Genomic DNA, 15795 nt, shown 5'->3' on the forward strand with positions numbered 1-15795 from the left:
CGCTCACCACCCTGGTTGTATATTTACATACTTGGGGAAAAATAAACGTGTCCATCTGTGCGCAAACTAGTTTCAGTGTCTTAAATCAATAATGATGTAATTATATAACATTCTATGGTATTAAATATTTTATCCCAATATCTCAAAGGGAGTGGCAAAGCGTGACCGTTTGCCTGTAGCCAAATAATGAATGGCGTAGTCATTCGTGCTATTGTAGTACCACATCTAGTATGCGCAGTACATACAAAAGTAGTCGAGACTGCAAACTATAATCGTATTGGACAACAATACAACTGGCGCGGAATATTATCGGGTGTGAATACGTCGAAAAACCTATATATGGTCAATAAGAAATAGCAAATATAGTAATATCATAGATATTGTTACGCATTTTAAGTATTAACATTTGTCTGCGCTACGAACACACATTCGCTATATAAAAACGAGAGAGTTGCACAAACAAATATATCACTTAACTTGAAAGTAAGGTACACGTGGATTTTGTTTTGAGGATACGCGTAGGAACCACAAATGGTAAGTAAAATTATTTTGTTATAATGTTGAATGACACTTAAAATGTTTTATCTCTAGACTTATACAAAAGAAGGGAAAATTAACCATCAAACTGCTGGATAGAGCAGAATTCGTCTGTTTACTTGTGAGCGGCTGGACTCGCCATTATTTTTGAACGCCATTGTGACCCCACACTTTGACCAGTTTCGAAATAGCTTGCCCGAAGTCATATTACATTTGAGAGCATGTTATGACAACCCTGCACGGAGATTGCAGTTTCAAAGGCAGTTGGGGCATACAGCGGTCACCGCTATTATCGTTTAATTTTATTTCAAAAGGAGAACAACATTATATTTAATCAGTTTGTTTGTGATTACGAAAATAAAATGAACAGTAAAAAAAACGATACCAACTTTTATCTTAACATTTCAAGTCAGAAATTAAATATGGCTTTAGGTGAAATATTTATTCATTAAGATTTTAAGTTACATTTATTATTTTACTAATAGTATATATTCTATTTGTTTATGTATGTCAAAATGCAGTACTCGGGTTTCAGCGCAGTTTTATTACTTTGTTTTTTAAAGGACATTTAATATTGATCTCGGATGAACTAATGTTGACCCTTAAAGCGCTGGAGCCGAATTTTAAAGGCCTTTGCAAACAGTTTGGATCCAGATGAGACGCCACAGAACGTGGCGTCTCATCTGGATCCAAACTGTTTGCTATTCTGATAGTATTCTTTGAAAAAAAATGAATAAAATGCTTATTTTAGAAATTCAGCAGACGACATTTTAGCAGAAGACAAATTACCCAGCATGCAAAGGGTTAACTAAAAAGGGAAATCAGCCAAATCGTTTCTAACGGATTATAAATGTATACATGTGTAACTAAGATCATGTTATCCCTTTCGGATTATAGTCTTACGCTGAAAATAATCTAGCGGTGTATAAAGGGATCCCCTTAGCGTTTGAGTAATTTGTTTCAGTTATAATCAAGTCCTTTAATTTTACTGTTTTAGATATTTAAATCATACCTTAAAGCGGGACTGCACGATTTTGAAGAATTAAGAAACAGGTTTTCGCTAAAATTCTTATCATATTTTCATTTGTAAAAAGGAATTCTAACTTGTCAGCATTGCACATATTTCTGAATGAGGGATTAACATTTATGTATTTATGTATATAATCAAACGTACGTTTGCGGTCAGAAAATGAGGACAAGAATGCCAACACGTAACGCTTGAGTTATCGTACATTCTCTTTTAGCCGGTACTTTCGTTCATGTTCTTGTGTGTTTTTATCGCTGTATATAAGTATAACAATAACATGAACTATAACAGAGGGATTTAAATATCACTTTGTTCCCTTTCATAACATGGACCAGGGCCGTACCCAGGATTTTTTTACTGGGGGGCCGAACCGGGGAGGGCTTGGGAGGGGTCCCCCCTCCCTATATATGTACTTTTTTAATTTGGCACTTTGCAAGGTGAATTTTAATGCTTATAAAAACGTATTTTGTGATATGAATTAATGGAATATAACAAGTAAATCAGCACATCTCGGAAGTCTTAAGCTTTAAACATTGGTGTGAATTCACAACAATACTAAAAGCTTTAGATTTCCGAAACTTACAGGTTAAAACTGACAATTATCCACATCAACTCTCGTATTGCTTCCACCATTTTTTTCACAAATCAATAACATCACAGGTTTTTTAAATCTGATTTTTTGGGAAAGACCTTGTCATTTTTGAGGAAAAAAATTGCGCGAAACGCCTAATTTTTGGGGGAAATAATGAAAGTCTTAAATAATCAATTTAACATATTTTACTGTTTTCAAACAAATTCAAGGAAAAAAATAATTTAATTATACAATATACTGGATCAGGTTAATTTATATAATGAGATCGATTTGTTGTTTCACTTTTCATTTTTTTACCAATGAGCAATTAATAGGTTGATATTACTCAATCATGGTACTCAAATTATTTTAAATACTGAAATCTGCCGAATTCTTATCTGTTGCTCGGCAAATTTATGAATCTGTTTTTCTTTTAAACAAACATGTTAACTATCTCATCATAGTCTTTATCAGTGATTTCCTTTCAAAAATTATAAATACTCAGTTTTAATACCTTTGGCAGTGTTTTTGTTCCGGTTCAAATTCAGGGCTCTATTCTCACTGCAAAAAGTATATATTGGGACCTAAAAATTCCCAAAAAACTTAGGGATGTCAACGAATATCCGAATATTCGGTCCCGGACCGAATATTCGGATACTATTTTCCGAATCGAATATTCGGAAGAAAAGAATAAAAAAAATCGAGTTATTTCAAAGACTTTGTATTCGTGAAATTTGCTTCAAACATTGTACAAAAAGTCGTTCCTCGTGTCATAATGTTTAGTCCGGATAATTCGTCGCTATGGTGATGACAGTATACCGGTCATAAATCCCGCTAATTGCCTAACAAAGACAGTCACTTTGTGTCAAAATTATGATAGGTTCTAATCGCATCGGCAATCAAAACACCGACCTGCACTTGATCCAATGACTCGAATTACATTTAAAATTATCAAAGATTAAATGAGTAAAGGAAAAGCCGACTTGGTGTAAAAAAACAAATAAGACCGTATGGCAATTAAAACACCGACCCGTCTTGATCTAATAACTCGAATTACATATAACATGATAAAAGATTAAATAAGTAAAGGAAGTGCCGACTTGGTGTGAAAAACAAAAAAGATCGTATGGTTATAATCACGTTGTCCAATCAAAAAAGCTTTTAGAAAATAATTTACTCAACCTCTAACCGAGCAAGAGAATTCTGACGAACTTCAGAGATATTTGCTTGTGAAAATGGAGCCAAACGCTAAACCTCTTGACTGGTGGAAACGTCACGAGAGCGAATTTCCGAAAGTCGCGTATGTTGCTAGGAGTGTTCTATATGTACCTGCAACTTCTATGCCATCTGAGCGCATATTCTCAACCACTGGATTGCTCATCAATAAACTAAGAAATAGACTCGCCAGTGATCTGGTCGACGCAATCGTGTTTTTAAATAAGAACAATGTTCATGTGCCCAGTGACGCCGATCCGAGTGACTTTTAAATGTGGCAACGGAGTTTTGTTTGCATGTGTTCGCTATGTAAATAATACGTTTAAGTTCAGTTCAAATTATTTATAGATCTAACTGTTTTGTCATGTAATTATTTTGTCGTCATGTAAATATTATGTTTCTCGTTCTATTGTTGATTTACAATATTAAAAGTTTAAAAACAGTTTTCGTCATTCAATTTTAACAATTACCGACGGCAATGCTGTGTCAATATTTAGTCACTTCCGGGGAACTTCCGGTAAAAACGAAAGTAGAATTCATGGAGTAATGGTACGGTAAACATAGTTGATTTTTTTCTAACAAATGTTGACCGAATATCCGAAAATTCGTTCGGAAGGATGACCGAATATCCGAATACCAATATCGGTATTCGTTGCCATCCCTACAAAAAAGGTTAAAAAAAAACACAAAACAATTAAACTTTTAGAAGGGAAAAATACGTATAGGGCCTTCTCAAAGAAGGAAAAAAACTTGCGTCGGCAATTATCAGACCATAGTCTACGAACTCCTGTAGTAGTTGCTTCCATTCGCTGCACGTATCAAAATACATGTTACATCAACCATCCATAGATGAAGCATTCATGATCACAATGGGGGACTGATCGGGGATGTGTGTACAAGGCGATAAGAAAACATTGGCTAGCGGCTTATCTCGATTGGCGAGCGTTAATCCCCTTGTTTATCAGGGACAATAAAACATAGCTGCTCTTTTATTTGAGGGAAAGTGTACTGTGGGCCCTTGCACGAGAGAAAAAATTGCAGTGGGCCGATTATTAATAAAAAATCATAGTTCGACAGCCAGCTGGGGGGGCCCGGGCCCCTGGGCCCATGGCCTGGGTACGGGCCTGTGGGCTTAGTATTGAAATTACTATGGGTTCTAATTTCTTTTTTATTTCGTTGTTTTGTTAACTGTAAGCACACAGCACCCGACTTGTTAAAACCCTGTAAAGCGGACCATATTAAAAAGAAAATTGTCTGCATTTCAACCTCATTAAACTAAGGTAAGACGAAACAAATATTGGCGAGAGAAGACCGGGTACTACAGGCAATGTCATCTTTCGTCTAAACGCATATGTCAGTCCTTAAGTGCTAAGAAAACATTCAATGATCCATGTTTTTGTCAGGTAATTTAAATAATACTCGTGTTGTTTTTAAATATTTATTGGCAAATATGAATAAGTTACATTACATATTCGCGATCTCTGACGGCGTAATTTAAATACATTTTATGTCAATACACAGAGGATATTGTTTTGAGTTGGGTGATTACCGATTTTAATTCACGAGTGATCATAAGTAACATATTTCTTTCTATTGTCGTGAGTGAATCTAACACATTTTATTTAAATTTCATGCTAACAAATTAGTATTTTTGTAATTAAACTGGAGAAATACGCTTCAATAATGATGTCATGACATAAAAAAACACGTCATTTCACAGTAGAACAGTGAAAATTATCGATAACTTGATACTGTTTGAAATAGTGAATTACCAGTTGAAGAAATTCACTGATATTTCTCTATACACCACCGGAAAGGATACACTATTATTGCTTGTTTTTGTTAATTGGGAAATGACATTTTCAATGGAAATTTCGACGTTGAGTCGGCTTTTTTAATGTTTAAATGATGACCACGATGTTATAAATTACATAAATACAAATTGAAATATTGTGTATTAAGAATTTGTGCGGAGTGCACCTTTCTATTTCAAATTAGGCCTTACTGCGTCTTACTACGTCTTACTTCGCCCTACATCGTCTTACTACGTCTTACTTCGCCCTACATCGTCTTACTGCGTCTTACTTCGCCCTACATCGTCTTACTACGTCTTACTTCGCCCTACACCGTCTTACTACGTCCAACTTCGCACTACACCGTCTTACTACGTCTTACTTCGCCCTACATCGTCTTACTACGTCTTACTTCGCCCTACATCGTCTTCCTACGTCTTACTTCGCCCTACATCGTCTTACTACGTCTTACTTCGCCCTACACCGTCTTACTACGTCCAACTTCGCACTACACCGTCTTACTACGTCGTACTTCGCCCTACATCGTCTTACTACGTCTTACTTCGCCCTACATCGTCTTACTACGTCTTACTTCGCCATACACCGTCTTACTACGTCCAACTTCGCACTACACCGTCTCACTACGTCTTACTTCGCCCTACACCGTCTTACTACATCTTACTTCGCCCTACACCGTCTTACTACGTCGTTCTTCGCCCTACACCGTCTTACTACGTCTAACTTCGCCATACACCGTCTTACTACGTCTTACTTCGCCCTACACCGTTTTACTACATCTTACTTCGCCCTACACCGTTTTGCTACGTCTTACTTTGCCTTACATCGTCTTACCACGTCTTGCTTTGCCATTCACCGTCTAACTACGTCTTACTTCGCCCTACACCGTCTAACTACGTTTTACTTCGCCCTACACCGTCTTACTACGCTTTACAACGCTTTTCTTCGCCTAACTACGCATTACAACGCCTTACTACGGCTAACTACGCATTACTCTGCCCTACTCCGCCCTACTAGATCGCAGAAATACTTATTAAACCATACATAAGGACAGCACTTACAGATGCTGTATTTAAATGTAAAAAGGTGTTTACTTCAAAACATAAAATTGATCAAACATCATTGTCATGTTTATTGTCATATTCCAGTTTTTTAAATATCTGGATCAGTTCTCGGTAAAGGATGGTATATGCACATGAGCCATAAACACATATTGAATTATATTAAATAAGCAAGATTGATATAACTTGAGTCGCATTAACGTTATTACCCTGGTTTCCATTGTTATCTGTTTTTAGGCTTTGTTCGATGTGTTTGCCACATTTATTAGTTAGTAACAATATACTTAAAGCTTTAATATGAAATTATTAGTTCTTACAGAATAATATCACATTCGTTTTTACGGTGAAGTTATGAATTGGTTAAACTGCCATAATCACGTTTAGTGATCATGAACGGTGAAATAACATTGAGTGTTTCTGACGCTTTGATTAAAAGCGATATAATATACAAAATGAAAATTGTGAATCAAATTTGAGTCGCATTATGCGAAAACGGGTCTTATGCAACATGCGACCAGCGAAGCAAAGTCTGTTCATGAGTTTCGTTGTATGCTATTAAGTCACGCCATGTTTCGTGGTCTCATTGGCTTGCAGGGTACCTCCTGACCAGACTGCGCAAAGGCACCGGCGGGTCGCAATTGGCTATGAGACTATTGTCTCATGACGCGAGTCATGTCAAAATCCGAATTGCAATAGTTGTCTGTGATAACAATTTATTATCTGCCTTAACCCATTTATGCTTAGTGGACTCTCCCAACCTTCTATATTGGATCAATTTATTTCCAAAATTAGGGATGTCTTGTATATTTATTTCTATATTTAGAATACTTCTTACAGAAATTCCTTTAAGCAAACAGCGCAGACACTGGGTCTACGCTGTTTGCCAAGGCCTTTTTTCTAGACGCTAGGCATAGATGGGTAAATATTTCGTGGCGTTTTACGCCTCTATATTTCAGCGCTTCATCTCAGATATCTATATCTTTATCTCGTCCTGTATTTTCAATAAATTTGTGGTTGATTCTTAATATACACATATTTTGCAAGGAAGCAATACTGTCTTATAAACGTAATCCACTCCGATAAATCACATGTACGGCCACAATTAGTATTCCTTTTTTCGCATAATTAAAAGTGTTCCAGTTTTTATAATGACAAGACGAAACAAAATGGCAAAGGGGTTGCGTTATATTTGAAATGCTTTTTAGTTTGGTATAAAAACATTGAGTGGTTTTACGCCACTTATTACTGATATTTACACTGCTGTACAACAGTGCAACAAGGTGAAAAATCACAATAATTATCTGTCATTAATGTGAATACTACTGCAAACAAGGTCCGAGTGTTCCATGTCACACAGTGTAATGTGTTTTAGCTACCCCTTCTCCAACAACAGTACTGCAACTACTACTTCTTCTACTACTACTACTACTACTGCAACTACTACCACTACTACTACTTTAATTACTGCTACTGCTGCTACTACTACTACTGCTTGTTCTTTTTTTCTTCTGCTTCTGCTCATGCTACTGTTCTACTACTACTACTTCTACTACTTCCTACTACCACTGCTGGTGCTACTGTCACTGCTACCGCTACTGTTACTTCTGCTACCATTTAACTATAAATGTCGTCCCTCGCCGAGAAAGCATTATGTAGCCGTATATGAAGTTCTTTCATTTCGTTCGTAGTTAATACTAGTTTTGAGACGATTTGATTTAGACTGCACCTCATATTGACCCGTCTCGCTCCGGTACTTAAACATCCAATTAGCTGCCCATCCCGGGTCTTTAGCTATTGTCACATATGGGATAATAGCCCTTGTTTGGGGATTAATAGTGTTGAATGAGGGTCTTGAGCCGCTTGTTTGACCGCCTGCATAGATTTCGTAAAGCGTGGCATTTTCTATTGACATATTTGAAGTCGTATGAATAGTTTGAAATTTATACAAATAGCATTTATCACTGCTAAAACTGTAAATTGTACGTTCCATTTTTTTTTAGAAATACATGTTTATTCAAAAATGTTATTGATAAGGACTGAACGACTTTGATATATTCCATTTCATTATTTTTCATTTATTAAAGGGCGTTTTAAAGAATAGAGTTTCACAAGAACGCTGTCATCATTAGCATATATTGGGATATAAATAGTTTAACAAATTTCTTCAATAAACTTACGTTAACTAGACAGTTGCTTTAGGTTACACGGCACCATATAATAAACAATTACAAAAGTCGTCACTTACGCTAGCATTGTGATGTTATATTGATAAGTAATATTATAAAAATATACACATATTTAAGGCAATATTTCTGGTAAGGGAATTCGCTATGCAGCTTTTTGTCGGTTTTATAATACTTTTTTTGAAAAGGCTCCTGTAGAGCGTAACTCAATACCCCATAATTTATTAAGTACAGTTGCTTTTTTGTAGAATTTAACATTACACCAGAAAAGAATTGTGCAAATGGTAAGTGATTCCATTTAAATTTAAGTGTAATTTTATCCAAAACGTTTTCTGTTGTTATCCCTGTTACGAAATAGAACTATTACCGTTTTTATTATATACATATGTATGCCGCCTGGAAACGTGTCCACATTCTGAGAGATGATACTAGTTGTAATATTGGTGTTTCTTATACGTAGTCCGCACAGGAGCGAGATTTAACGTTTAACCCATTTATGCCTAGTGGATTCTCCCATCCTTCTTAATTGGATCAATTTATTTCCAAAGTAAGGGATGTCTAGTATATTTATTTCTATATTTAGAACATTTCTTACAGAAATTCCTTTAAGCAAACAGCTTAGACCCTGATGAGACGCCGCATGATGCGGCGTCTCATCAGGGTCTACGCTGTTTGCCAAGTCCTTTTTGCTGGACGCTAGGCATAAATGGCTTAAAGACGTGTATTTAGTTTTTTCCATGAGAATGTACATGTATTGACTACACAGGCTACTCTGGGATGAACCTTTATGCACATTAATTAAGCCCCGTTTTCCAAAACCGCGACTTTATAATAGGTTTCTAGGAGATATTACATTATGAGTGAATCGTAATGAACAAAAGACATTAGAAAATTATTAAGCCAGGAATTTTCCGTTATGTCTCAGCAGGTTTCGAACTCAATACCAAAAAAATCGCCCATTCTCATCTAATCTTGTCCACTTTGCGATGCAGTCATTACTGCTAGCGCAAACAGTCTTTTACCCAGCATTCGGGTCTGAGTGGGAGGGCTCAAGTTCACAAAAATTGAATCGCATATTGCATGTTTAAACGCTGTTTGCACAATTCAAAATACTTATTTATAGAACTCGTTACAAAATGTACATTCTAAATTGTTTATGCCAATGTATCAAGATAGTATGACTTAACTTTATGTTAAAAACACTATGCTTAAGCAGTCATGTAACAAATACGTTTCTTGAAATGTAGATATATATTAAATAATGTGTCTTGTTCTGATAAAACTGGGCTTAATTCATGTGCGTAAAGTGTCGTCCCAGATTAGCCTGTGCAGTCCGCACAGGCTAATCAGGGACGACACTTTCCGCTTTAATGGTATTTTTAGTTTCAAGGAAGTCCCTCCTTACCGAAAATCAAGTTTAGGCGGAAAGTGTCGTCCCTGATTAGCCTGTGCGGACTGCACAGGCTAATCTGGGACGACACTTTACGCACATGAATTAAGCCCAATTTTCTCAGAACAAGACACAAATGTGCTTCATGATAAGTCTAGATTACCCTACAAATTCTCCCACTTTAAAAGCCCGTTATATAACTAGCACAAGTACAAGTTAAATGCTTTCGAAGGAATGTGTTCTGTTTCATGTACACATGGGTCATATAAATCAAGAACAGAATATTTTTAAGAATATGAATATGTTTTCAAGTCGATTTGCAGGAAAAACAATAATTAATACAGTAAAAAATCAGGACCAGTTTTTATAGATCACGTTATTGATAAACCATTTATCGCTGTTTTTCAATGATTTCATTCGTGAAGAACCGTTTTTAGGGCCGGGGTTTCTATTTTCTATATTATCAAAGCGACCTGTTTAATGGAAAGATAAGAAATGTTTGGTTAACATAAAGTCTCTTCTTAGCAAAAATCCAGTTTAGGCGGAAAGTGTCGTCCCTGATTAGCTTGTGCGGACTGCACATGCTAATTTGGGACGACACTTTACGCCTATGCATTTAACCTCATTTTCACAGAGCACGGCTCAACTATATTTTGACTTCCATAATACCCTTTTGACTATATAAATTGTTGATGTGTATATTAACCCATTTGTGCCTAGCGTCTAGAAAAAAGGCCTTGGCAAACAGCGTAAACCCAGATGCGACGCCGCATGATGCGGCGTCTCATCAGGGTGTGCGCTGTATTATTTAAGGAATTTCTGTAAGAACTATTCTAAATATAGAAATAAATATACTAGACATCCCTTATTTTGGAAATAAATTGATCCAATTTAGAAGGATTGGAGAGTCCACTAGGCATAAATGGGTTAACATTTGAAATTCATTTACCATACATGCCTTCCATTGCTATATTTTCAGATCAAGCAACTGCAGAATGTACTCAAACGGAACCTATGGTATAAACTATTTACATGTCTTGTGTAACGATTTCGATATCAAATGTTGAGATCAATGTGCAATTTAAATTTAATGGAAACGAATTGCGGCCGAATGACAAAACGGCTGTCTGAAGCTCAATAACAAAGCCATTATGCACTTAACTAATTAATAACATTATAGTACAAATCCAAGCCTGCATTTTCACGCTTATGGTTATATTATCAGAGTTTTCATTCAACCCCATAATTCTTGAACAAATCAGCCGCAAATAATGGCATGATACACACTCTGTATGTTTTCAATTCTGTTAAATCGGTGTGTGAACACATTTAAGAGGTCAATTGTAGTAAGTGTGTTATTCAGTATTGTGTCCGTTTCTTCATATATGGCATAAATGCATTTTTAATTTGTTTTCGAAAGCATTAATACTCAATTTTTGTTATAATTTTTATAACCAATAAACCACCCACATCGGCTCTTTTTCATTCCCCACAGGCTGGTGCTTGTGATTATCCTCCTGTTCGGTCTCCTGTCTCTGTTACTTCCGGGACTCGCCAGCGTCCGCTCGGCCGTTTCCATCCAAGACATCTACGACAGGCTCAGCGTACAAGACTCCTTTTTCCAGGTGAGATCACTTCCGGTATGTAGCATCACTGTGTACATGCGGTGAAGTCATTCCATTGCGTCATTCAAAGCGCAAGTGTAATATCGAACTTACCATTTTATTTAGATTTGAAGTATCTTTTTGTATGAAATTTATAATGTTATAAATCTGATTACATGTAAAAACATCTTTTATAAACAATACGTCAAACTTTTTTATGAAAATGTATCCCACAGAATTAATAGCCATAGATTCGATATCAAGAACTGTTCAATAAATCCTATTCATATGTTGCTACGCATTGTGGATCTACTCAAAATGATTGCGCTTTATCGGATTTTTCTCTTATGTACATTTTGATATTGTTGAAAATAATCTAGACCGTTTATGCAAAGATATTTTTTGGATACATAAATAAAAAAACTATGATTCCTAACAGTCTTAATACTAACCTTCTTTATGACATATAGAAAATCAGCATAATTCACATGTACATTTGATGTTTTTTCTATAACTAAGTGTTTTTTTATATAAATAAATTATAGAATTAAGAATAGGCTGGTGTATCAACACAGATCCATCTTTGTATATTGTAATATTATGTGCTTAATATTATGTGTTATATGTAATTCTATATTCCTTTAAACGACGTTACATTACTGTATGCCGTTGACGTCACTTCCTATGTTATCGTTAACATTGATACTACTGATGAAGGCTATGGCCACAACATATTTAGCATTAAAAAACAACAACACAAAAGTAACGTGTTTGTACGGATTATTTTATTTTTTATTATGGACTAAGCCCATTTCCCCAAAACGAGAATAATATATCGTGTTATGATAACAGGATAATATACCAAGACACTTACTTAAATGGTTTTATTGACAGCAGGCTTCTGACTTGTATTGTTAAATGCAATAATAGATCTTTTGCCCAAAGCCCCTGAAAATACTGCGCTGGTTGCATGTGGTATTGACGCGATTGAATTATTATATCAACAAATATAAATATGGCGGATGGTATATCAACACTATTTCGTTTATTGCAGCGAAAGATTAAAAAAGATCCCGCGTTCACATGTTTAAAGTTACATCGATATGGGCCGTGCTCTGTGAAAAGGAGGCTTAATGCATGTGCGTAAAGTGTCGTCCCAGATAAGCCTGTGTTTACAGAAAGTCTCTTCTTAGCAAAAAATCCAGTTTAGGCGGAAAGAGTTGTCCCTGCTAAGCATGTGCGGCATACACAGGCTAATTTTGGACGACACTTTACGCAATTGCTTTAGACCCCCTTTTCACAGAGCACGTCTCCTATAATTATAGGTTTTAAAAATGCCCTCCCAATCAATTTCTCCAATATCATTCAACCGCGTATGTACAACGTTAATTTGGAATTGTTTTAGGTCCTCAGAGAATCGGTAGTGGAGAAAAACGCTGACAACAAAACGATACACGTGGCCTTTCTGAAAGTCCACAAAACCGGAAGTACGACTGCTCAGAATATGTTTCTAAGGTTGGATCCCTTTGTTTTGAGAAATCGATGTGTGTGTTTATGGGTTGTGTATTTGTGTGTCTTGTCTAGAACATTTGTTTTGTATCTCGTCGTTTGGCAAAGTGTCTCAACGTATCCCTTGCCATAAATTAATACCACTTGTTATAACAAGGTTTGTGTATTTTTCTTAAAAAAACGATCTATAATCCAGCAGGTTCCATCGGCAACAAAACTCACACTTCGCCGAAACAAAAAAATTGAGTCAATCAATACAAAATAGTTGTTTCTACAACAACCAAGTTTTATTGAATAACACAATCACCGGTATTATTGAATAAATAGAGATTTAAATTAACAACTTGAATATTATACTGTAACTCAGCTAAATGTGATTTATAACTTAATAAGTAATAATTTTACGATAACACGTGCAGTATGTTAGTACTTTTATCTTACGAATTTTTAATTGCAAGATGCTCCTTTCACCAGGTTCGGATGGAATCACAACCTTACGTTTGTCCTTTCGCCGTCGAAGAACGATTTCAAGTACCCGAACATCATCAGCTTGAGGGAGGGTATGACGCCGAAGAATACACTCCCTCCACCGGAAGGGAAGCACCACGATATATTGTGCAATCACGTGGTGTACAACCGAACCTCGTTTCGGAAATATATGCCAAACGACACATTTTACGTAGGGATTCTACGCGAGCCATACGAATATTTCAAGTCCGTTTTGAACTATTTAAGACCCGGTTATATTTTCAAGAAGATAAACACTAGCTTGCCGGTCTCGGAATACTTAAAGGATCCGCGGAAGTACGAACCTAAAAGCCCAGCCATGTCATTCACGAATAACCGACTCGCGTTCGAGTTCGGTTGCACAGCTGACGTCATCGAGAGCAGCGATGCGAAACAAATTATCCAGTTTGTCAAGAGCGTCGATAGCGATTTCGGGTTGGTGATCATAACGGAACTATTCGAGGAATCAATACTGCTGCTACGACGATATCTTAACTGGTCCACGAAAGACGTCATTTACCTTGACAAGAACATCGCGAAGAACAAAAACACGACGAGCTTCGTTGGTCCTTACGATAGGCAGTTATACAAACGATGGGCCAAGGTTGATTACGCACTCTATGAGTACTTTTACCGGCGGCTCAGGGACCAGATTCGCAGGGAAGGGGATGATTTTGACGAGGAACTTCTACACTTCGCTGAAAACAGGAAAATGGCGAGCGAATTTTGTAGCGCCGGTGAAGCGAATAAAAAGTCCAATAGCAAACTAATCGTTCATAAATCGAAATGGAGCGAAGGGTTTGAGATAACCAGCAGTGACTGTGATTTACTTCGTAAAGCAGAAATCCCATTTGTCCAGGACATCCGTTTTAGACAATACGGCTCAATGAAGATTTAACATTCTTAAAACATTAATGTAAAATGCCCATCTTATAGCAGAGTTGTCGTTTGACGCCCAATCCATTGAGCCTTGTTCTGAGATAATTGGGCTGAATGCATGTGCCTGAGGTTTCTTCCCATATTAGACTGTGCATAATATTCAGAAAAATCAGGGACGACACTTTCTGATTTTATGGATTTTTCGTTTAAAGGAAGTATCTTCTTAGCAAATATCCAGTTTAGGCGGAAAGTGTGGTCCATGTCCATGATTAGTCTGTGCGGGCTATAAATGCATGTGCGTAAAGTATCGGCCCAGATTAGCCTGTGCAGTCCGCACATGCTAATCAGGGACCACACTTTACGTTTGTATGATATGTTTCGTTTAAAGAAAGTCTCTTCTCAGCAAAAAATCGAGTTTGGGCGGAAAGTGTCGTCCCTGATTAGCCTGTGCGGACTGCACAGTCTAACGTGGGACGACGCATATGCATTAAACTCCCTTTTCACAAAGAACAGCCCAAATGTGTTTCACCCCGGAAATTCCAGAGCGTGGCTCCAAACATCTCCGCAGTCGGCAGAAAATCTTGCCTGAAACCAAATGCATATTGTAACGCAGATTTTAAGTTGATGCGTAGAAACAAAAGCCTTTTAATAAAAAAATGTATGTTGTATTTTTATTTATCACCATTCAGTAAGAATCAATTTTGATCGCTTTCATATTTATGTTACGTATGTTCATTCAAATAATTGAAGTCTAAATATTTTATCGCTTACCGGTACATGTTATCATTTATATTACAATCTTTTGTGTTTTAAAGGTTTTGATAAATTGATTAAAAACGTAAATTGCCTTATTCGGCGTGTAAGAGATTATGTTTAATATGCCTATATAAATGAATGCCGTTAAGTCGCTGCAGTTTCGTGGATAAAGATTGTACACTCTGAATTGAGTTCTTGATGTTTTTATTCTGAGAAAACTGGGCTAACACGTTAATACCGGTATATGGTTTACATGGCTGTGTTATTCCATTTGGTTTCATTGCACGATATATATATATTTTGTTTTTGAAAATTAAGCCCTTAGTCTTTGATCATTAGAAATAATATAATTATGCTATTGTCCAACAATCCATATTAACATACCAATCAAACGGAGCAAATTATAAAAAATATTGATTTCAAAGAAATAAAAAAAATAAAAAAAGGAATCTGACGCGCTAAAATGTTAAATGGTGAAGACTAGAAATATACACATATATATATATATATATATATATATAAACATATAAAAACATTATTATTACACGCATTTACTAAAACAAAAAAAAACAAAGAAAAAAAAACAAGAAAAAACTATCACTAACATCTATGGTAAACGTAATGGACGATTTATTAGAAATATACAACATTATAAACGGTTTAACATATAGATCAAAGTACAAAAATGCATGAACAGAATGCAATAATAATAATAAATGTTAAACACAACCGTTCCATATTGATC

General features: G+C 36.1%; 1 protein-coding gene across 1 annotated transcript; it reads left to right on the forward strand.

The window, feature by feature from the left end:
• The first annotated feature begins 378 nt into the window (after positions 1-378).
• On the forward strand, positions 379-15438 carry LOC127865302 (galactose-3-O-sulfotransferase 2-like). The gene is made up of 5 exons (XM_052405308.1): positions 379-534; positions 10775-10812; positions 11291-11420; positions 12805-12914; positions 13383-15438. Exons 1-5 carry the CDS (start codon positions 532-534, stop codon positions 14311-14313), a joined length of 1212 nt encoding a protein of 403 aa, XP_052261268.1. The 5' UTR covers positions 379-531; the 3' UTR covers positions 14314-15438.
• Positions 15439-15795: the final 357 nt, after the last annotated feature.

Source organism: Dreissena polymorpha, chromosome 1 (genome assembly GCF_020536995.1).
Source record: "Dreissena polymorpha isolate Duluth1 chromosome 1, UMN_Dpol_1.0, whole genome shotgun sequence".
Classification (NCBI taxonomy): domain Eukaryota; kingdom Metazoa; phylum Mollusca; class Bivalvia; order Myida; family Dreissenidae; genus Dreissena; species Dreissena polymorpha.

Coding starts and splice junctions, on each gene's coding strand:
- LOC127865302 (XM_052405308.1), top strand. Junction 11,421..12,804: donor TACAAGACTCCTTTTTCCAG/GTGAGATCACTT, acceptor GAATTGTTTTAG/GTCCTCAGAGAATCGGTAGT. Junction 12,915..13,382: donor GCTCAGAATATGTTTCTAAG/GTTGGATCCCTT, acceptor TCCTTTCACCAG/GTTCGGATGGAATCACAACC.